The sequence below is a fragment of the Haliotis asinina genome, chromosome 16 (genome assembly GCF_037392515.1).
Source record: "Haliotis asinina isolate JCU_RB_2024 chromosome 16, JCU_Hal_asi_v2, whole genome shotgun sequence".
Lineage (NCBI taxonomy): Eukaryota > Metazoa > Mollusca > Gastropoda > Lepetellida > Haliotidae > Haliotis > Haliotis asinina.
The window spans coordinates 9,939,840-9,955,115 of record NC_090295.1 but is presented as its reverse complement, the minus strand read 5'-3'; the positions used below and the strand labels follow the sequence as shown (position 1 = coordinate 9,955,115).

The window sequence follows — 15,276 nt, the reverse complement described above, 5'->3', positions numbered from 1 at the left end:
CCAAGTTTATTCACTAGTTATGCAATACAAAGCATGTAAAGAAACCTGGACTTTTTTCGCTCAGTATATTTTACATGTTTAAGGAATTTCTCAAGAGAAAGATGTGCCAAAACAAAGGCTGAAGTGAATATTCCACCATGTTGAATAGTGTTTACAAACTCTTATACACTAACTATTTCAGATTTGAGAAATTCAGTATTCACAGGAGTACAATATACATATATTGTTGTGTTGTAGGCTGCAAGTTGTAAGTACAAGAGTCGGCGGTGTTGGGGAAGTGTTGCCCCCTGATCTCATCTACCTGGCCGAACCCAGTGTTAAAGGTCAGTGTTGAAAACTTTGAAACTGAAAGTAGAATTGGTCTCTCACATGTATCAGCATCAGCCGTGGTCACAAGGCAGCTTTGGACGAAAGCTGGACTGACTGTCACAAAACGATTGAAGTCTTTTCAGTAGTATATACAATGGGGGTTCTGGACCACTTTTAAAAAAAGTCTCTACAAAGCCTTATTTAGTAAATAAGGCTTTGGTTGGGACCTTAGCTCTTGCTACTATTACCCCTACTACTTAACGTGTGTTGGAGGTAACACTGTGCCGTACGGTACGATCAATAATTCTTCTCTTACAAACCCCCTACCCGGCCCATCCCTCAAGTAGTATAAGTTAGGTTCGTCGGCTTTCATATCCACTTTATCTATGTTGTAAGTTTTGACTGACCATATAGGATCGGTGGCCCGCTTACGGCTATCACCCTCGTGTTCCCCTGGCTGGTATAGATACCTCACTAGGGCCCTATCTGGTATCTGTTTCTCCTTCCCACGCAATGGAGCGGCCGACTCTGCAACTATTGATTTTAGTTTGATAGCGTCTGCCGGTTTCTTACCGGTGAGACGGGTGACTTCATGGTTGATTACCGACACCACCTTGGGTAACCTCGTGACCCATTCAGTCGATCGTTTTCCAGGGGTGACCATCTCCCTAGCATACTGATGGCCGAACAAGCGCTCAGCCAAAGTCCTATTAAATCTCTCAACTATGGCTTGGCTGCGATGGGCTCCGGCCGTGCCACGCCTGACCTTTGTATCGTGTTTGGCTAGCAGTTGTGACACGGCACCCATGAACTCCCGTCCGGGGTCAACTTGCAGCTCTGTTGGCCACGTCAGCGGGCTGCGTTTGTATATGCGTTCGAATCCTCTGGCTACCTGGGCCGAATCTTTCGTGGTCAAGGGTTCGGCTTCCTTGTAACGACTGGCTACGTCCACTACGGTTAAGGCATACTTGTACCTCTTGTCGTGGGGTAGGAACAGTAGGTCTGCCTGGTGAACGCTATTAGGTATGTTAATACCGAACCTCCTTCTAGGCACGTAGCGTGGTGCCGGCAAATAGATCTGCCACAGGGCTTGTTTTTCAAGCCACGCTTTGGCTTCCTCCGGGGGTACTCGCGCTATTTTAGCTAGCTTATCTACTGCGCTAGCTCCTTTCCAGTACCCACGCGGGCTGTAGTAAATAGCCTCAAATTTTTTCATGTCCATACGCGTATGTGTTTATCCCATCAATAGCTATCCAACGTTTAGTGTCCATAGGCGACAGGGACGTCTTGTTTATAGTCAGTCCGTATATCTTATGTCCATCACTTCTAAGTGTGTTCATTTTATGCCTAAAGGTACGGGTCTTGAACAGGGCTTCCTTGAATCTGGCGTGTTTGATGTGTTGTTTCACCACATACTTCTTAACCCCCTTAGCCTTCCGGATCTCACTATTGTCGGCTTTCAGTATGGAGTACATCTTAGGTCTCAAACCTATGTACTCGGCTATGGGCGTGCCAGCACACTCGTCCTTCATCTTACCTAGGACCTTTTTATTTACCGTACTGTGTATGGTATGGGTCTTAGGGTAGTCGCTGGTGTCGTATAAATCGAGGTGTTTTTTCATGTCCTCGTACACGTCCTCGGTTCGAATTTCTAACAGCAGGGAATCCGTGTCAGTGTACAGCACTTCACACCTGTCGCCGTACTGTTTCTTGAGCTCGTTGTAGTAAAAGTCGTACATCAGGTGTTTGGATAAATCGAGGATGCTCATCCCCACGTAAACAGGCCGGTTGAATTTTATGTGGCTTTTCTTCATGTGTAGGGCAACCAGGTTGTCTGTGAATATCTTACTACGGTTGAATGCCGGACTGACTATCAATCTCCTGAGCTTGTCTTCCTCACTCGACCGAACCAGCTTCACGGTCACGCGTTTCCTCAGGTTCTCCATAGTCTTACCAAACACCGAGTTGTTCATGAGCTTGTAGAGATTTTTCTCAAAATCACTGGTGGCTTTTTTTCGTAGGTCTGTGTTCATTCTCATGTAGGGCTCCATCCATGGGCTCTGGTCGAACATGAGCACCCTGTGTATTTTGGTCAGCCTCATACCCAACGACAGGTACAGCTGTAGGTTGCGATAGTGAACGATGTACTTGGTCTTATTCATTAAGTTAGGAACGAGTTTTTCAACGTCTGTCACACGCCCACCTAACAAGTTATGTTGGTACTCAGACATCCAGTCTGGGTTAACCCTCATACGTTCGGGGGCCAGGGGGTAGCTGTTGTGTGATGTGTGTAATTCCTTGGTATACTCTAAGTCAACCTCGAGGATATACCCTTTGTTCGAATCTGGTGCAACCCCCATAACATCAACGTGGGGTACCCATTCGAATCCCCCTGTAGGTAGATACTGGCTCATGACCCAGCCGTACAGGTTGTTTGCGTCGAGGTAGAGAATGTGATTGGTTGGCTTGTTAGGATCGTAACCTTTCACGTATTGATTATTTGCTTTAGCGTATCGTTTGGATGCCATGGAAATCCCACCTCGCAAGCCTTTCTCAATGAATAGGTGCATGTCGTAATCTGTGAGCAATTCCAAATTAACTCCGGTCTTTTTAAGCAAGGCGTCCCACGACAGACCTGGGCTGGTGTAATACCATGCGGGGTCGAGTTTATACTGCTTGAAACACGTCCGCCTAAACGTCTCAAACACGTCGGCTAACAGCAGTACATCTGTCCTCAAGTACAGGTCGTGATAATCACCCAGGTTCTTACAACCCAGTTTATTCCATACGTTAGTCGCATGCGAGTAATCATCTCGTGAGACGGACGCCTCATTCAGCTTGCTATAAAAGCAGTCAATAGGGGGTAGTCTGGTCTCGGTGAACTTGACCCAACTATCCATGTACTCATAGGGGTACACACCCTTCCTCATAAGCAGGGGTCTAGTCTCGGCGTCTGTGTATCGATCGGTGATAGGGAAGGTATTGTTGGCCTTGACCAGACTGTCAAGTGACGACAGGAGGAACTGAAACGAGTCAATGAACCTAAGTCCGTTTAAGCTGAAGGAGATGTATCTCTCCATGTTGTTGGGGATGCACGTTATATTACCATCGATTTTCGCGATGGCCTGCATGATCAAGTGTGAGTCGTACCCTCTCAAGTTGTGAAAGACAACGGGGATGTTTATTGTCTTAGGGTTGATTTTAAGCTTGAGGTTGCACGCGCTGTGAGCGGCGCCTCTATACTTACCAGTTATGTGGCAGTGATCTCTCACTGAATCACCGTTAAGTGGTGAGTCACACACGTGACAGTTAGTGCTACTAGCGTGAGCTAGCCTGTCGACTCGGGTCATACGCATGGGAGCGATTTTATACAATGCATTCCTAATAATTTTTTCTTCCTCCTGCAAACACTTTAGAAACCTTTCAGCCGCGTCAGGGCCCCTTTACACTACCGGAGCTTTCGTTTCCCCGTCACAACGGACGACAATGTATCCAAACGAACAGGCTTTATGCTCTTGTGTTTTGTGGGTGAAGGGAGCCTCGCCGGCGGCACCACTGGGGGAATCCCCACCCACAACTAAGGCTTCGAAGTCGGTGTATATGATATAAGGCACAGACATTTGGTTCTTGTGGTTACCGAATTTTAGGATATTATCACCTTCCTTAGGCATGTCGACTCGTATGTCCGTCTGCCCCACACCTTGGCAATCCTCCCGGTGGGATTCTAATAAATCAGCTCGTGTGAAGCCATGTAGGCATCGTTCACAGAAGTGGGTCTTTTCTCTGTGTGCCGATTGGTCATACAACAGCCTGCTAAAGTGTTTTATCCATGTGTAGTGATACTTGTCACCTCGCTGGATCATGAATATATTGATAACTTGGCGATCCTTCACCGGGCTGACCCTGTGTACTATTGTTGTGTTACCTTCGTGCCCAAAGACATTTATAGCCAGATTATTCTGTTTTTCTACTTTAGTGATCTGGGATATAGGGGTGGGTTCATCTATACCATCCCAGTTGAGCCCATCGTCTTGGGGATAGCTAGAAAGCCTATCTGAATGAGTGTCAGCTGGAAATAAGGCTGACCTGATAGCTAACCTCAGGCAATCGTTTCCTCTATTCTTAACGTTTACTATGGCATGTTTGTTCCTATAGTATGGGGGCAAGGCTAGGTATGACCCGCCTCTGAACGGCACGTAGTTAGCTATGTCTAGATAGACATTATCGATTTTATCTACAGCCCACCCGTGTGTAGCGTTCTAGGTATTCTCGTATCTGCTGAAAACTGGTATCGATTGATGCGTCAATGGTCTCTGTATGTGTGACAACCTCTTGTTTACCTCGGAAGTAAGGCTGAACATACTCAGTGAGGTCCCCAACCTGCTTATCGAGCGACATTTTCACTGTGATCTGAAACTTGATACTTCCTAGGTTATTTAGTTCCTGGTTGACCTTATCAGCTATCAGAGGCTTGATATCTGTAATGTCTATGTTTCTATCAACGTGCATGCGCCAACCTCTCAAATAGTTGCCTACAGCGCGCTCAGTCCGCACGAACTGTAGGTCAATAGCTCTATTCTGTCGTAATAATTCTACAAGCTGTGGTTTTCTCATACGGGAATACCCGCCTAAACCCAAATCATGTGCCTCGGCTTTCAGTTGTTTTACAGTAGGAGGTTTTGCTACGGGGGCATGTGATAACAATGCGGTTAACCCGGCTCTCCCCAGGTTTGAATAACCCGTGTATCCAAGCTGTTTCGCTTGAGCTTTTAATTGTGTTACCGTAGGAGGGGCTTCTAAACCTAGTAATCTCAACAATGCTGACTTCCGCATTCGAGAATACCCGATCACACCTCTCTGTTTTGCGACCCGCTTCAGCTCGCGCACAGTAGTCATAGTGTTTACACCTAAGAGAACCAATGTCTAATTGGTTCACAGTAAAGGGAGGTAACCCTTAAGTGGCTGTTTCACGCACTGTTGGATATAGTGTTCCTTGTGTAAAACATTTAATTGGAGTCTATCTTGAGCAGTCGCCTACGTTCTTTTATGTAGCCTTTTTTATTCTCGTAGATGAGTTGATGTCTGACTACGTTCGCTCCGTGCCCTTTAACCCCGATACCACACACAGAACACGTGTAGTTAGGACTTCCTATATGGAAACAACAGAACCCCTGATTCCTGCATTTCCTACCACAGGCCTCGGTCTTCCCCATAAGTATGTATTCGCATCGGTATGGAGCGGGTCTCATGTTTACTTATATAGGTATTTTAATTTAATTGCTTAGCAACCAACGCAGTAGCTGCTATACCCAACACTATGAAGACCAGTTCACGATTCATTTGTCCCTTGGATGGTGTGTAGTACTGAGCGAGTGTGGGTTTATTTAGCGGTTCCAATCGTTTACCAGTTAGTAGGTAGTATTCTTTCATTGCTTCATCGACATCGGTGAATGTTTGAACGGCATGGTTTTCACGCGTGAGTTGCTCGTTAATAAAATCGATCCTCTGGAGGCGTTTTTTAGCGTACTCGGCCTGTGCCCTTTGTAATTTCTCAGTAGCGAGGTCGTGCCGCTTCCTTTCTTCCTGTATTGCGTGATCATCTCGTAGTTTCGAGAAGAGGAAATTACTCCCGGAAAATGCCAGGGCATTCGCTAACGCCCCACCGGCCATCATAGCTATCGTGGCCATCCTATATTTATTTCATTATATTTTCAGGTATTATTCCTTGTTTTACTAGGATGTCTTTTGTGGCCATCGCCATACCAAGGTTCATTATGAGCATACCCATATCCTGCAGGTTGAAATCTAGCTTGATAGTTGGTTGTTTAAGCACCATTTTAGTCAACCGAGCGTACCCTACGGCTAGACTGGCGACCACTGTGGCGTGGTATGCGTCGTTGACGAACGTTTTCCCCTCAGACATTATGTATATGATATAAAATATTAAAATTATAACATGATATGCGGGTCGACTGTGGGGGTGGGGGGCTCACTGTTGGGTGGTGGCTCACTGTGGGAGGGTACCCCCACGTATAACCACGAGATAGCCAAGGCAGCAGTTACGCCTACAGCCAACTACAGTCGGGTTGGGTTGGTCACTTTATGTTGGTTACACCACCGTTTTTTACCGGCAGCTACTCTCTTAGGATTCTTCTGTCTGGTTACTGTTGGGGGTACCTCCACTGGGGTCACTTCCCTCACTGGTTCCTGTGAAGGGGTCTCCACCGTCACCTCGGGAGGGGTTTCCCTCACCTCAGGAGGGGTCTCCTGTGCAGCATCCATCTATACTATTATTATTATTTTTTCTCTCAAATTGACAATGCTTTGCCGTGATAATCGCCGCCGTCACTGGAGCCAACAACATGCCATATTTGTGGTACAGCTCGCAGCTAATATAGCTCACGGCGTGTTCGATAAAAGGGTCTTTCTCGAGGTCTTCCCACAGGTAAAGTCGGCGCTCTGGTGGAATGGGAAGGAAGTATGACACAATACCGGTGTATATCTGGGTCCTAGCCGATCCTATTGTCTTTGTCATTTCTGCTCCGAGCCGGGACTCGTATCTAGCGTACAGCTTATCGATTTCTTCGGCTGACATTTTATGAATTTTATCCGGAGTGTAGTCTCCAAAGTAATGTTTGGCTTTGCCGCCAACAGCCAACGCCACCAGTTTCTCTCGCTTATCATCAGTGGGGCCTGCCGGCGGCGTGGGGGTACCCCCAGGTACCAACTGTTCGAGCAATTCCTCACACTCCATCTTATAATATAATAAGTAAGATTTAGTTTTAACTATATAATACCCGATGCAGACAAAACACAGAGAAATGAAGGTTAAGTTGCACACGACAAACACTTCAAATATCATAGCTATATGCTTAGCTTTGCTTAGCTTTGCTTAGCTTTGCTTAGCTTTGCTTAGCTTTGCTTAGCTTTGCTTAGCTTTAGCATACTATATATGCTACTGGTTGGTCGGTCTTTAGCACGAGCTTAGCGTGTTTAGTTTCAGCGAGCTGTTTCTTCACCCGTTCCCGTTCTAATTTGCTCATCACATCGTTCTCTCTCAAACACTCCTCGAACGAATCCCTGTCCTTGCAGTGAAATAAGGCCACCCATCGCGTCTGCTCCCTGAGGTCTTTCAACACCGAGTTGAACTTCTGCGTTAGCACCCAGACGCTGTGATTTGCATGCCGGCCGGAGAAGGCCAGGTACGATAGCATGTCTCTCTTTTTTGTTATCTCGCGATTAGCGCTGCAGTCGTCCAGTATAAACAGCGTCGGTTCCCCTTTAAATTTCTCGTGAAGAGCTTTCAACCAGTCCTGCAGGCGTGTTCCAGGGTCGATTTTGTGTACGTCCGGGTCCGTCATCACCCAAGGTCGCGCGTACATTTTATTCATGCTCAGAGTAGGGCACATGATAACGATGTTATCGAACACATCCTTGTAGTAACCCTCCAACATATCCAACACGAAAACGGTCTTCCCACAGCCAGTCTGCCCGCATACTATGGCGCAGTGTGGGTCAGTGGGGAGGTGGGGCAGTGGGGACTGTTTATTGTTGGGGGGTGTGGGGGGGTACCCCCCATCAGTAGATGGCTTGCACGAATCTCCCATTGTCTATATTAAGTTGCACGTCCATAATAACGTACAGATATAATTTCAACTTACCAGCGGGTTGAGCCTTCTTAGTAATCTGGATGGTTATCCCTTCGCTGCCGTTATCTATACGGCGCCCGCTACCGTGCAGTTTATCATCATCTGTGGATCGCATGTTCAACCATAGGGCGTACTTGGTGGTCAGGTATTCACCGATCTGCACGGAGCCGAGGTCCAGGTCCTTTGTTATGTAATCCCCCACTGGTAGCTTTTTTATCTCATCCCACTGCTGGTGTGGTCTCATACCATGACTGAACAGCTGGTTGGGCACGCCCTCGATGGTCACTTCCACCTTTTCAATCTCGGGGTTGAAAAACTTCTCGCTGTCCCTCCGGAATGGATCGTAATACTCCACGGGGACGACCAGGATACCTTTCATCGATCGCGCCGGCACGTTCAGGTTGATATTCCACACAGTGTCGCTCTTATCTCGCACGACTGATCTATGCCTCAGTACGCGATCGTACAGGATAGCCATCTTCCCAGAGTACTGACTTCGAACCTGCCTGGCCAGCTCCGGGCTAGTGACCATGTCGAACTCCAGAGAGATGTTGTCTATGGCATAACTGGCCTCATCACCGTTCGGCGTACGCACTACTTTGCTATAGTCGTTAAACGTGAGCTCGTATTCGAGCCTATCACCCAGCGCGGCCTGGTAAAACGGCGCGTGTCCCGTGAGCAACTCGAAGTCGAGCGGCACGCAGAATCGATTCCCGTATGCTCGAGCGATGGCCTTTTCACCGTCCGATAGCTTGTCTTGCTGTTCTTGCGTGAAGACATACCCTATGCGCGCCCGGGTTGATTTGCTGATGCCCTGGTACACATCATTGACTCGTTCTCTCTCGCTTTTCCAGAGATCCCAGTAGCAGTGAAACACGTCGCTGTCGTCGATGCTCAGCACCTCGTTACCGCTGATCTTGACGGTCGTTTTCTTGATGATAGCTCGCCCCACGTTCCGCACTAGCTCGCGTTTGTCGTTGTCGGAGGTCAACGTGATATTGAACACCAGTCGAACAGTGCCTGGTACAATAAGGTCATTCTCACCAAGGTTTGGAAATCTAACCAGCAGAGTTTGATTCTGGTCTATCTTGCTGGGATTGTTGGTGATGGTCACCGACTGACGCACGGCTCTGGCTCCTAATGGCTCTCTCAATCTTCTGAAAGGATCTAATTTTCTGCCGTACATTATTATATATAAACGAAATATATTTTTAATACTAAATAATGGCTGAAGACATACCTATGGATGTAGACATACCTATGGAGGAGTTGCGGGGCGCTAGTGCCCAGGCATACGATGAGCAGGAGACCTCATTCAGTACTAGCCTACAGCCGGCTGTCGAGCAGGAGACCTCATTCAGTACTAGCCTACAGCCGGCTGTCGAGCAGGAGACCTCATTCTCACCAAGGACCAAACTCGTGAAGGACACCGTCGACGATTATTACTACGCAATTGAAGAAAGAGACAAAATCAAGCCGTTGGGGCGAGACTATACCAAGTTTACCCTCGATAGCAAGGGTAAGCTGCGTTTTTTATATAATAACCAGGAGATCGATCTCATGAAAAAACACACGAGAAAACCGCTTGCTTTATCAACATTGGCCAGTAAATATGATATTGGCTTTGTCCAAGATGAACTAGGTTTCACAGAGTACGGTGGCGCGCGACCTAAGATTCCCCCGAAGGCCCGTCAAGATCTGGAAGTCATCAGGGACGCCACATCGGTTCAAAACATGACTTATGATATTGAAAAGGTGTTGGCTGACTACGAGAACAAGCCCTTCCCGGGCCTCGAAATTACCTTTCGGGAACTGAAGGGGTTGGACCTGTTGATGCAAACCATTCGTGGCCATCTCTGGAAAAGCACGGCCAAAGTGAGTGAGATAGACAACCAAATCGCCTATGAAAAGAAAAAACTCGGTGAAACTGAGGACGAGTCTATTAAAGCCACCATCGAGGAACGAATACGTAATTTGGAAGATGAAAGGCAGGTCTGGTTGGAGACAGCGTCCGGCTACAAAGAAAAGCTTCGATCCCAGGCCAACCGTGTGCGGGAAACCATCAATCAAGTCCTCTACCGAGACACCATGTTAGCAGACAGGATTCGGATATTGTTCCGGGAGCAAGGGATCACCATCGCCAGCATTCTGACTGCATTGGGTTTCATCATATCAACCCTGGTGGTGTCACTGACAGGGGGTACTGTGGTGCCTGCCGGCGGCGGAACCCCAAGTGGCGGTGGGGGTGTTAAAGACTGGATAAAAAAACTCGGGGAAGGCCTAGCTAAACTGGCTGGTAAAGCCGCCGAAGCCCTTCCCGGCATCCTGGGTAGCATCGTCTCGTGGTTGTTGAGCGCTCTGTCTAAAACTGCCATGTGGCTCAGTCAAAACCTGTGGGCAGCCATCGTCGCCGTGGCGGGTCTGGTGTACGTAGCGGCTAAGAAATCTTTAACCAAATAAGTCCCAAAGCTACCCCACCAACCACCAGGGCCGTTTTACTATCAATATGCTGCTGAGCCTGCATATTAGGGTGTGTGGGGGGTACCTCCACATTAACTTTAGACTCCGGGGGTGACGTCACTATACCTGTTTCACGTGGTGGGATGTGTGGGATATAGGTGGTGTTAATATCGGGTTGATACCCAACTTTTGATCCTTCGTGGCTATGACTATTTTGTTGTTATAACCCACCACTTTTTTTACTCTCAGTTGCATATCACTCGGAGCCATGTACAGCCCCACGCCGAACACGTAATTGACTTTCGATCTGGCGTATTCTAACACGTTTTGGTAACGGTCGATGGCCCGCGGGAGATCAACTGGAGAATTGATAGCATCCTCAACGTTGGAAACGAACTGTTTCTGAGCGTCGTAAGCAGTTCCCTTACCGAGGATGTTGGAACGCGTCATCGACTGCGCACCCAACAGTGCCCACACGTACGTTCGAATCGAGTCGTTCAACCTGACTACCCCGGCACGAGTGAATTCTTTCGACTTGTCCAGCATAAACATTTTCCACCCGTCTGCGGTTGACTGCTCCACTTTCTGGATTGTGAAAGCAACACCACCTTCAAAGTCCATACGATCATCCCTCCATTCATTACTCGATAAAGCAAAGTCCTGCCTAAGTATACCTCGTTTCACTAAATCATCACTTGCATCTTTCACTGGTTTTGGTCCATATTTGGTAGGTTTAGGAACAATATCATCTAATGCATGGAAAAAATTCCCAGTACTAAACATTTTTCGTTTCATAAAGTTTGTTAGTAAATCTTTCTTAAATGCTTTTACTGAGAGCCCATCGCTGTAAGGAATACCCAACCCATGATTCAGCCCCGGCAAACGCCAATCCGTCTTCGGGCTTATTTTGAATTCATTGCAAATACATTCGTAGACCCGTCTATCGTACGGGTTGTTTGTTGCGTCCCACGCTTTGTCCTGTGGGAGGGGGGCGCTGATCTCTTTATGGATACGTCTGACCTGGTAGTACACGTGGAACTTGAACACAGACTGACTCAGCGGTCCATGCCGAGTGTCGGTCAATGTCACACCACACCCCGTTGTAGCGCACCACACGGCAAAGTTTAATTGATTCTGCCAGAACTGCATAGGGTTGTTGAACCAAGCGTGGACTGCCTTGATGTTAGTCACCGAAAGCTTATACTTATCAAACACATCTAAAAGCTGGGCATTGAAATACAACTCAGGAGCAACTACGATCTTCATGGGGGAGAAATCTACTTCCAGTTTAGGGTAAAACAACATTTTAAAACTCTTATATAATGAGCATATATACTCTAACATGTACATAACACTGCCAGGAATAACGAGCGGTGAGGCCGTTCAGCTGACGCACGCGATCGATAACGCGTCAGACCAACTCGAAGTCGCACTCTGCGATATCACCTACCTACCGCAATGGACTAACATCAACGCCAGCAACAATAAGCTGTTCGTCAGTGGAACTCGCAGTCAGATAACTGACGGCTACTACAGCGTGTGCTCTCTAAACGACGAGGTCTTCAAACCCCTGGGAGCCGAACTCAAGATGAACGACTCAAACGGTACAGTGGTGTTAATCAACAACGGAAGAAACCCCTTGAGGCTAGGCCGACCATTAGCGAGGATACTCGGTATGTCTCCTGACGAGATAAAACCAACAACAACCGTCACAGGCACGAAGTTACCCGACCTAGTACCGTACCGAGAGCTGTACATTCATCTCGGTCAGGTGAGCACAACGTACAACATTCAAGGAGGTCACCCTTCCACTATATTGAGAGCAGTGCCGGTGAAAACTGAGAAATACAACGACGGTAGAACCGAGTCGTTTTCACCACGGCAGTATAAGAGATTAATCCAGGGCAACATACCTGAGCTGACAATATCGGTGTTAGATATAAATCATAATCCTGTAAATATAGGATACCTCAGCTTAACGCTTCATGTAAAATGACCAGCGCACAAGGGCCCAGAGTGAAAAAATGCGTCAATATCGGGATCTCCGACCTCGGAGACACGCGCGGTTTCGACGCTCCCGGAGTAGATGGTACATCGTACGCCTTTCAACTGAAAAACAACATTTACAAACGCGTTGAAGTCCCCTCCGGTGGAGCCCTAAGTGATATAATAGATACCACAAGAGCAAAAGTCAACACTAAGTACGCCCTTGTCAACACCGGTGATAATAACTGGATAATATACCCATCGTTCGGGGGTAAACTGTTCGACTTAGACGATGTTGAGAGCACTACCATCGTCCAAAACAAACCATATATGCTCGTCTTCACCGAAGATGACAAGTGGGTGTTGTTACCCGATAACGACGACTGGTTTCTCAATATTAGACTCGTCTCTCCCTACGTGTTCACGGATAACAAAGACAACCACCTAAACAAAGTCGTGAACAATGGAACCCTGCTAGTGGCTTACGTCCCAACTCAGAGACGTAGCGTAGTCGTCAACCCACTCAACACTATGGCAGCCCACATGCTATCGAGTAAACTGACCATACAAAACGTGAATTTGCAGTTGGTGTCTGAATTCGAAGGCGTGGTCACTATACTAGAGGATCTACCGGCAAACTCAACACTGATCATCAAAGTCTACCTAGGGGAACCATCGGGGAATGATGTCGAGATAGTGAAGGGGATCAAACTCGGGTGGGTGAAACGACACCAGTATCAAGTTTGCAACGTTTACGTGCGGGTGGGTTCCAACTCCAACACCAGTCTGCAGGGTGTCAACGTGATCGTGGAAAACAAGATATCACTAACCAATATCTTCCTGCCTGCCAACATACACTTCATGGGTATGAAGTTCACCCCTGAACTATTATCAAAAAACCAGTTGGAAATTATATCATAATAGTATAATAATGGCCAGTCATCGTCCCAACACAACGCTTAACGACCTAGGAGATACGGAGGGATTCGATCAGCCTGGTGAGGAAGACACCTTATATATCCTGCACTTCAAAGACAACGTGTACAGACGGGTGTCGTTATCAGATTTTAAAGAGCCCAAATGGAAGATCAACTTAACACTCGCCTCACCTTATATCACAATGGACATAAATCAGTGGATCTCTAAGATTAGTAACAACGGTAGCTGGATCGGGGATTTCATCATTCCGGAGAGGGGATTCATGATGTCTATTAATTCTGTAAATAGTTTAAAGTCTGTAGGAAAAAATAAATTAACATTTAGCAATCGTTTGAGTAATATAAATATTCTTGATATATTCTCCCCTTCCACACTCATCATAGAAGTCTTCTTTTATTTAAGCACTGAAAACAACTCAAGAGTACAACAAATTGTACCCGGGGTGTCAATACACTGGTATGACGAACACATAGGTCAACATTGTCGTATTGTTATACAACGGGATACCCCGGGTCATATAAACCGCTTAATAAGTCTCAGTGGGGTTTTTATTACAACAGGAAAGTCTATTAACCTCTCACCTATTACCCTGAATAGTGGTATAGACCTTATAGAATTCAAATTCACTTATGGACTATTAACTGAAACCCAATTAAAATATCTTTCATAATATATATTATAGGATGGGTCTGTACCCAGTCGTAGAGGAAGTAGCGAAGACGTTGGAAACCGTAGATGGGTTCCACTTGAGGCAGTTATGTGATGTGAAACGTCAACTAGAACAAGACCGTGACACGCGGAAAGCACTATGTAAGAAGTACAATAGAGCTTTCAATATCGTGGACGGGGCTGACACTACCCTTATGGCAACCAGCATGGGACTAGGGGCGGCAGGCGTTGGGTTGTTGGCTACCATCGTGGCTGCACCTATAGTGCTAGGTATTGAAATAACGGCAGGGGTGGCAGGGTTAGCAGGGTTGGCGCTTAAGTTATTATCACGCAGACTGCATCGTAAGGCATTGAAACACGACGAGATCAGGGTTCTGGCCGAAGCAAAGCTCAACACAGTGAGTGATCGTATTTCCACGGCACTCTCTGATAGTAAGATCTCAGAAGAGGAGTTTCGTTCAATCCTCTCTGAACTCACAAAATATAACGGAATGAAACAAGATATTCGGTCCAAGTCTCGTAAGTCTGCTATCAGCGAGGACGAGAAAAAAAAGTACATAGAACAGTGGATACAAAAAGCCCAGCAAGCCTTTATTATGAACACCAAAGAGATCATAGGCGGTTCACGTTAAACTGTTTCATCGATATAAACGTGACATAGGCATAGTAATTACCGCCAACTTTTTTGTAGTAGGGGTAATAGTAGCAAGAGCTAAGGTCCCAACCAAAGCCTTATTTACTAAATAAGGCTTTGTAGAGACTTTTTTTAAAAGTGGTCCAGAACCCCCATTGTATATACTACTCTTTTCTAACCCTTATACTCTGAACATAGATTTACAGTACCTGTATTCAGTTTCTCTGTGAAAATGGGGTGATGTGACTGGATAGTCGTTACTTGTTTTCTTGTCCCACCGTAGACCTGTGTTTTATTCCTCACAGTGATACATTGGTGGCTGTATGTGGTCACGATCAGTTGAAGTTAACCAGTGATAGGTGCACTCAGTGCTCAGATGGGGGACCTGCAGCTTGACTCCTGAGTGTTTCTAGGACTTCAGTCCTGCCCCACAACGAAGAACATAACACATGTAGTCTCACCATAGGCAAGTGAGTGTGTTCACATTGCCTCGGTTGACCCAGCAGAAAATGGGTACCCAGTGGGATAAGTCACATGACTATAACCTTCTAGCGCCTAGCAGGCAGCTTGGGTTATCCGAGGTAATAATATGCCTGCTTTGACTGTTAGTGCTATGAGCTTTCACCTTGC

At 46.7% G+C, this 15,276-nt stretch overlaps 1 protein-coding gene across 2 annotated transcripts in view; it reads left to right on the top strand.

Moving 5' to 3' along the window:
* The window catches only part of LOC137268294 (phosphatidylinositol N-acetylglucosaminyltransferase subunit A-like), a 33,917-nt gene that overhangs the window by 16,055 nt on the left and 2,586 nt on the right, over positions 1 to 15,276 (top strand). For both annotated transcript variants that reach the window (XM_067802843.1, XM_067802844.1), the window contains exon 9: positions 238 to 323. In XM_067802843.1, the coding sequence (XP_067658944.1) occupies positions 238 to 323 (86 nt within the window). The remainder of the gene's footprint in view (positions 1 to 237; positions 324 to 15,276) is intronic.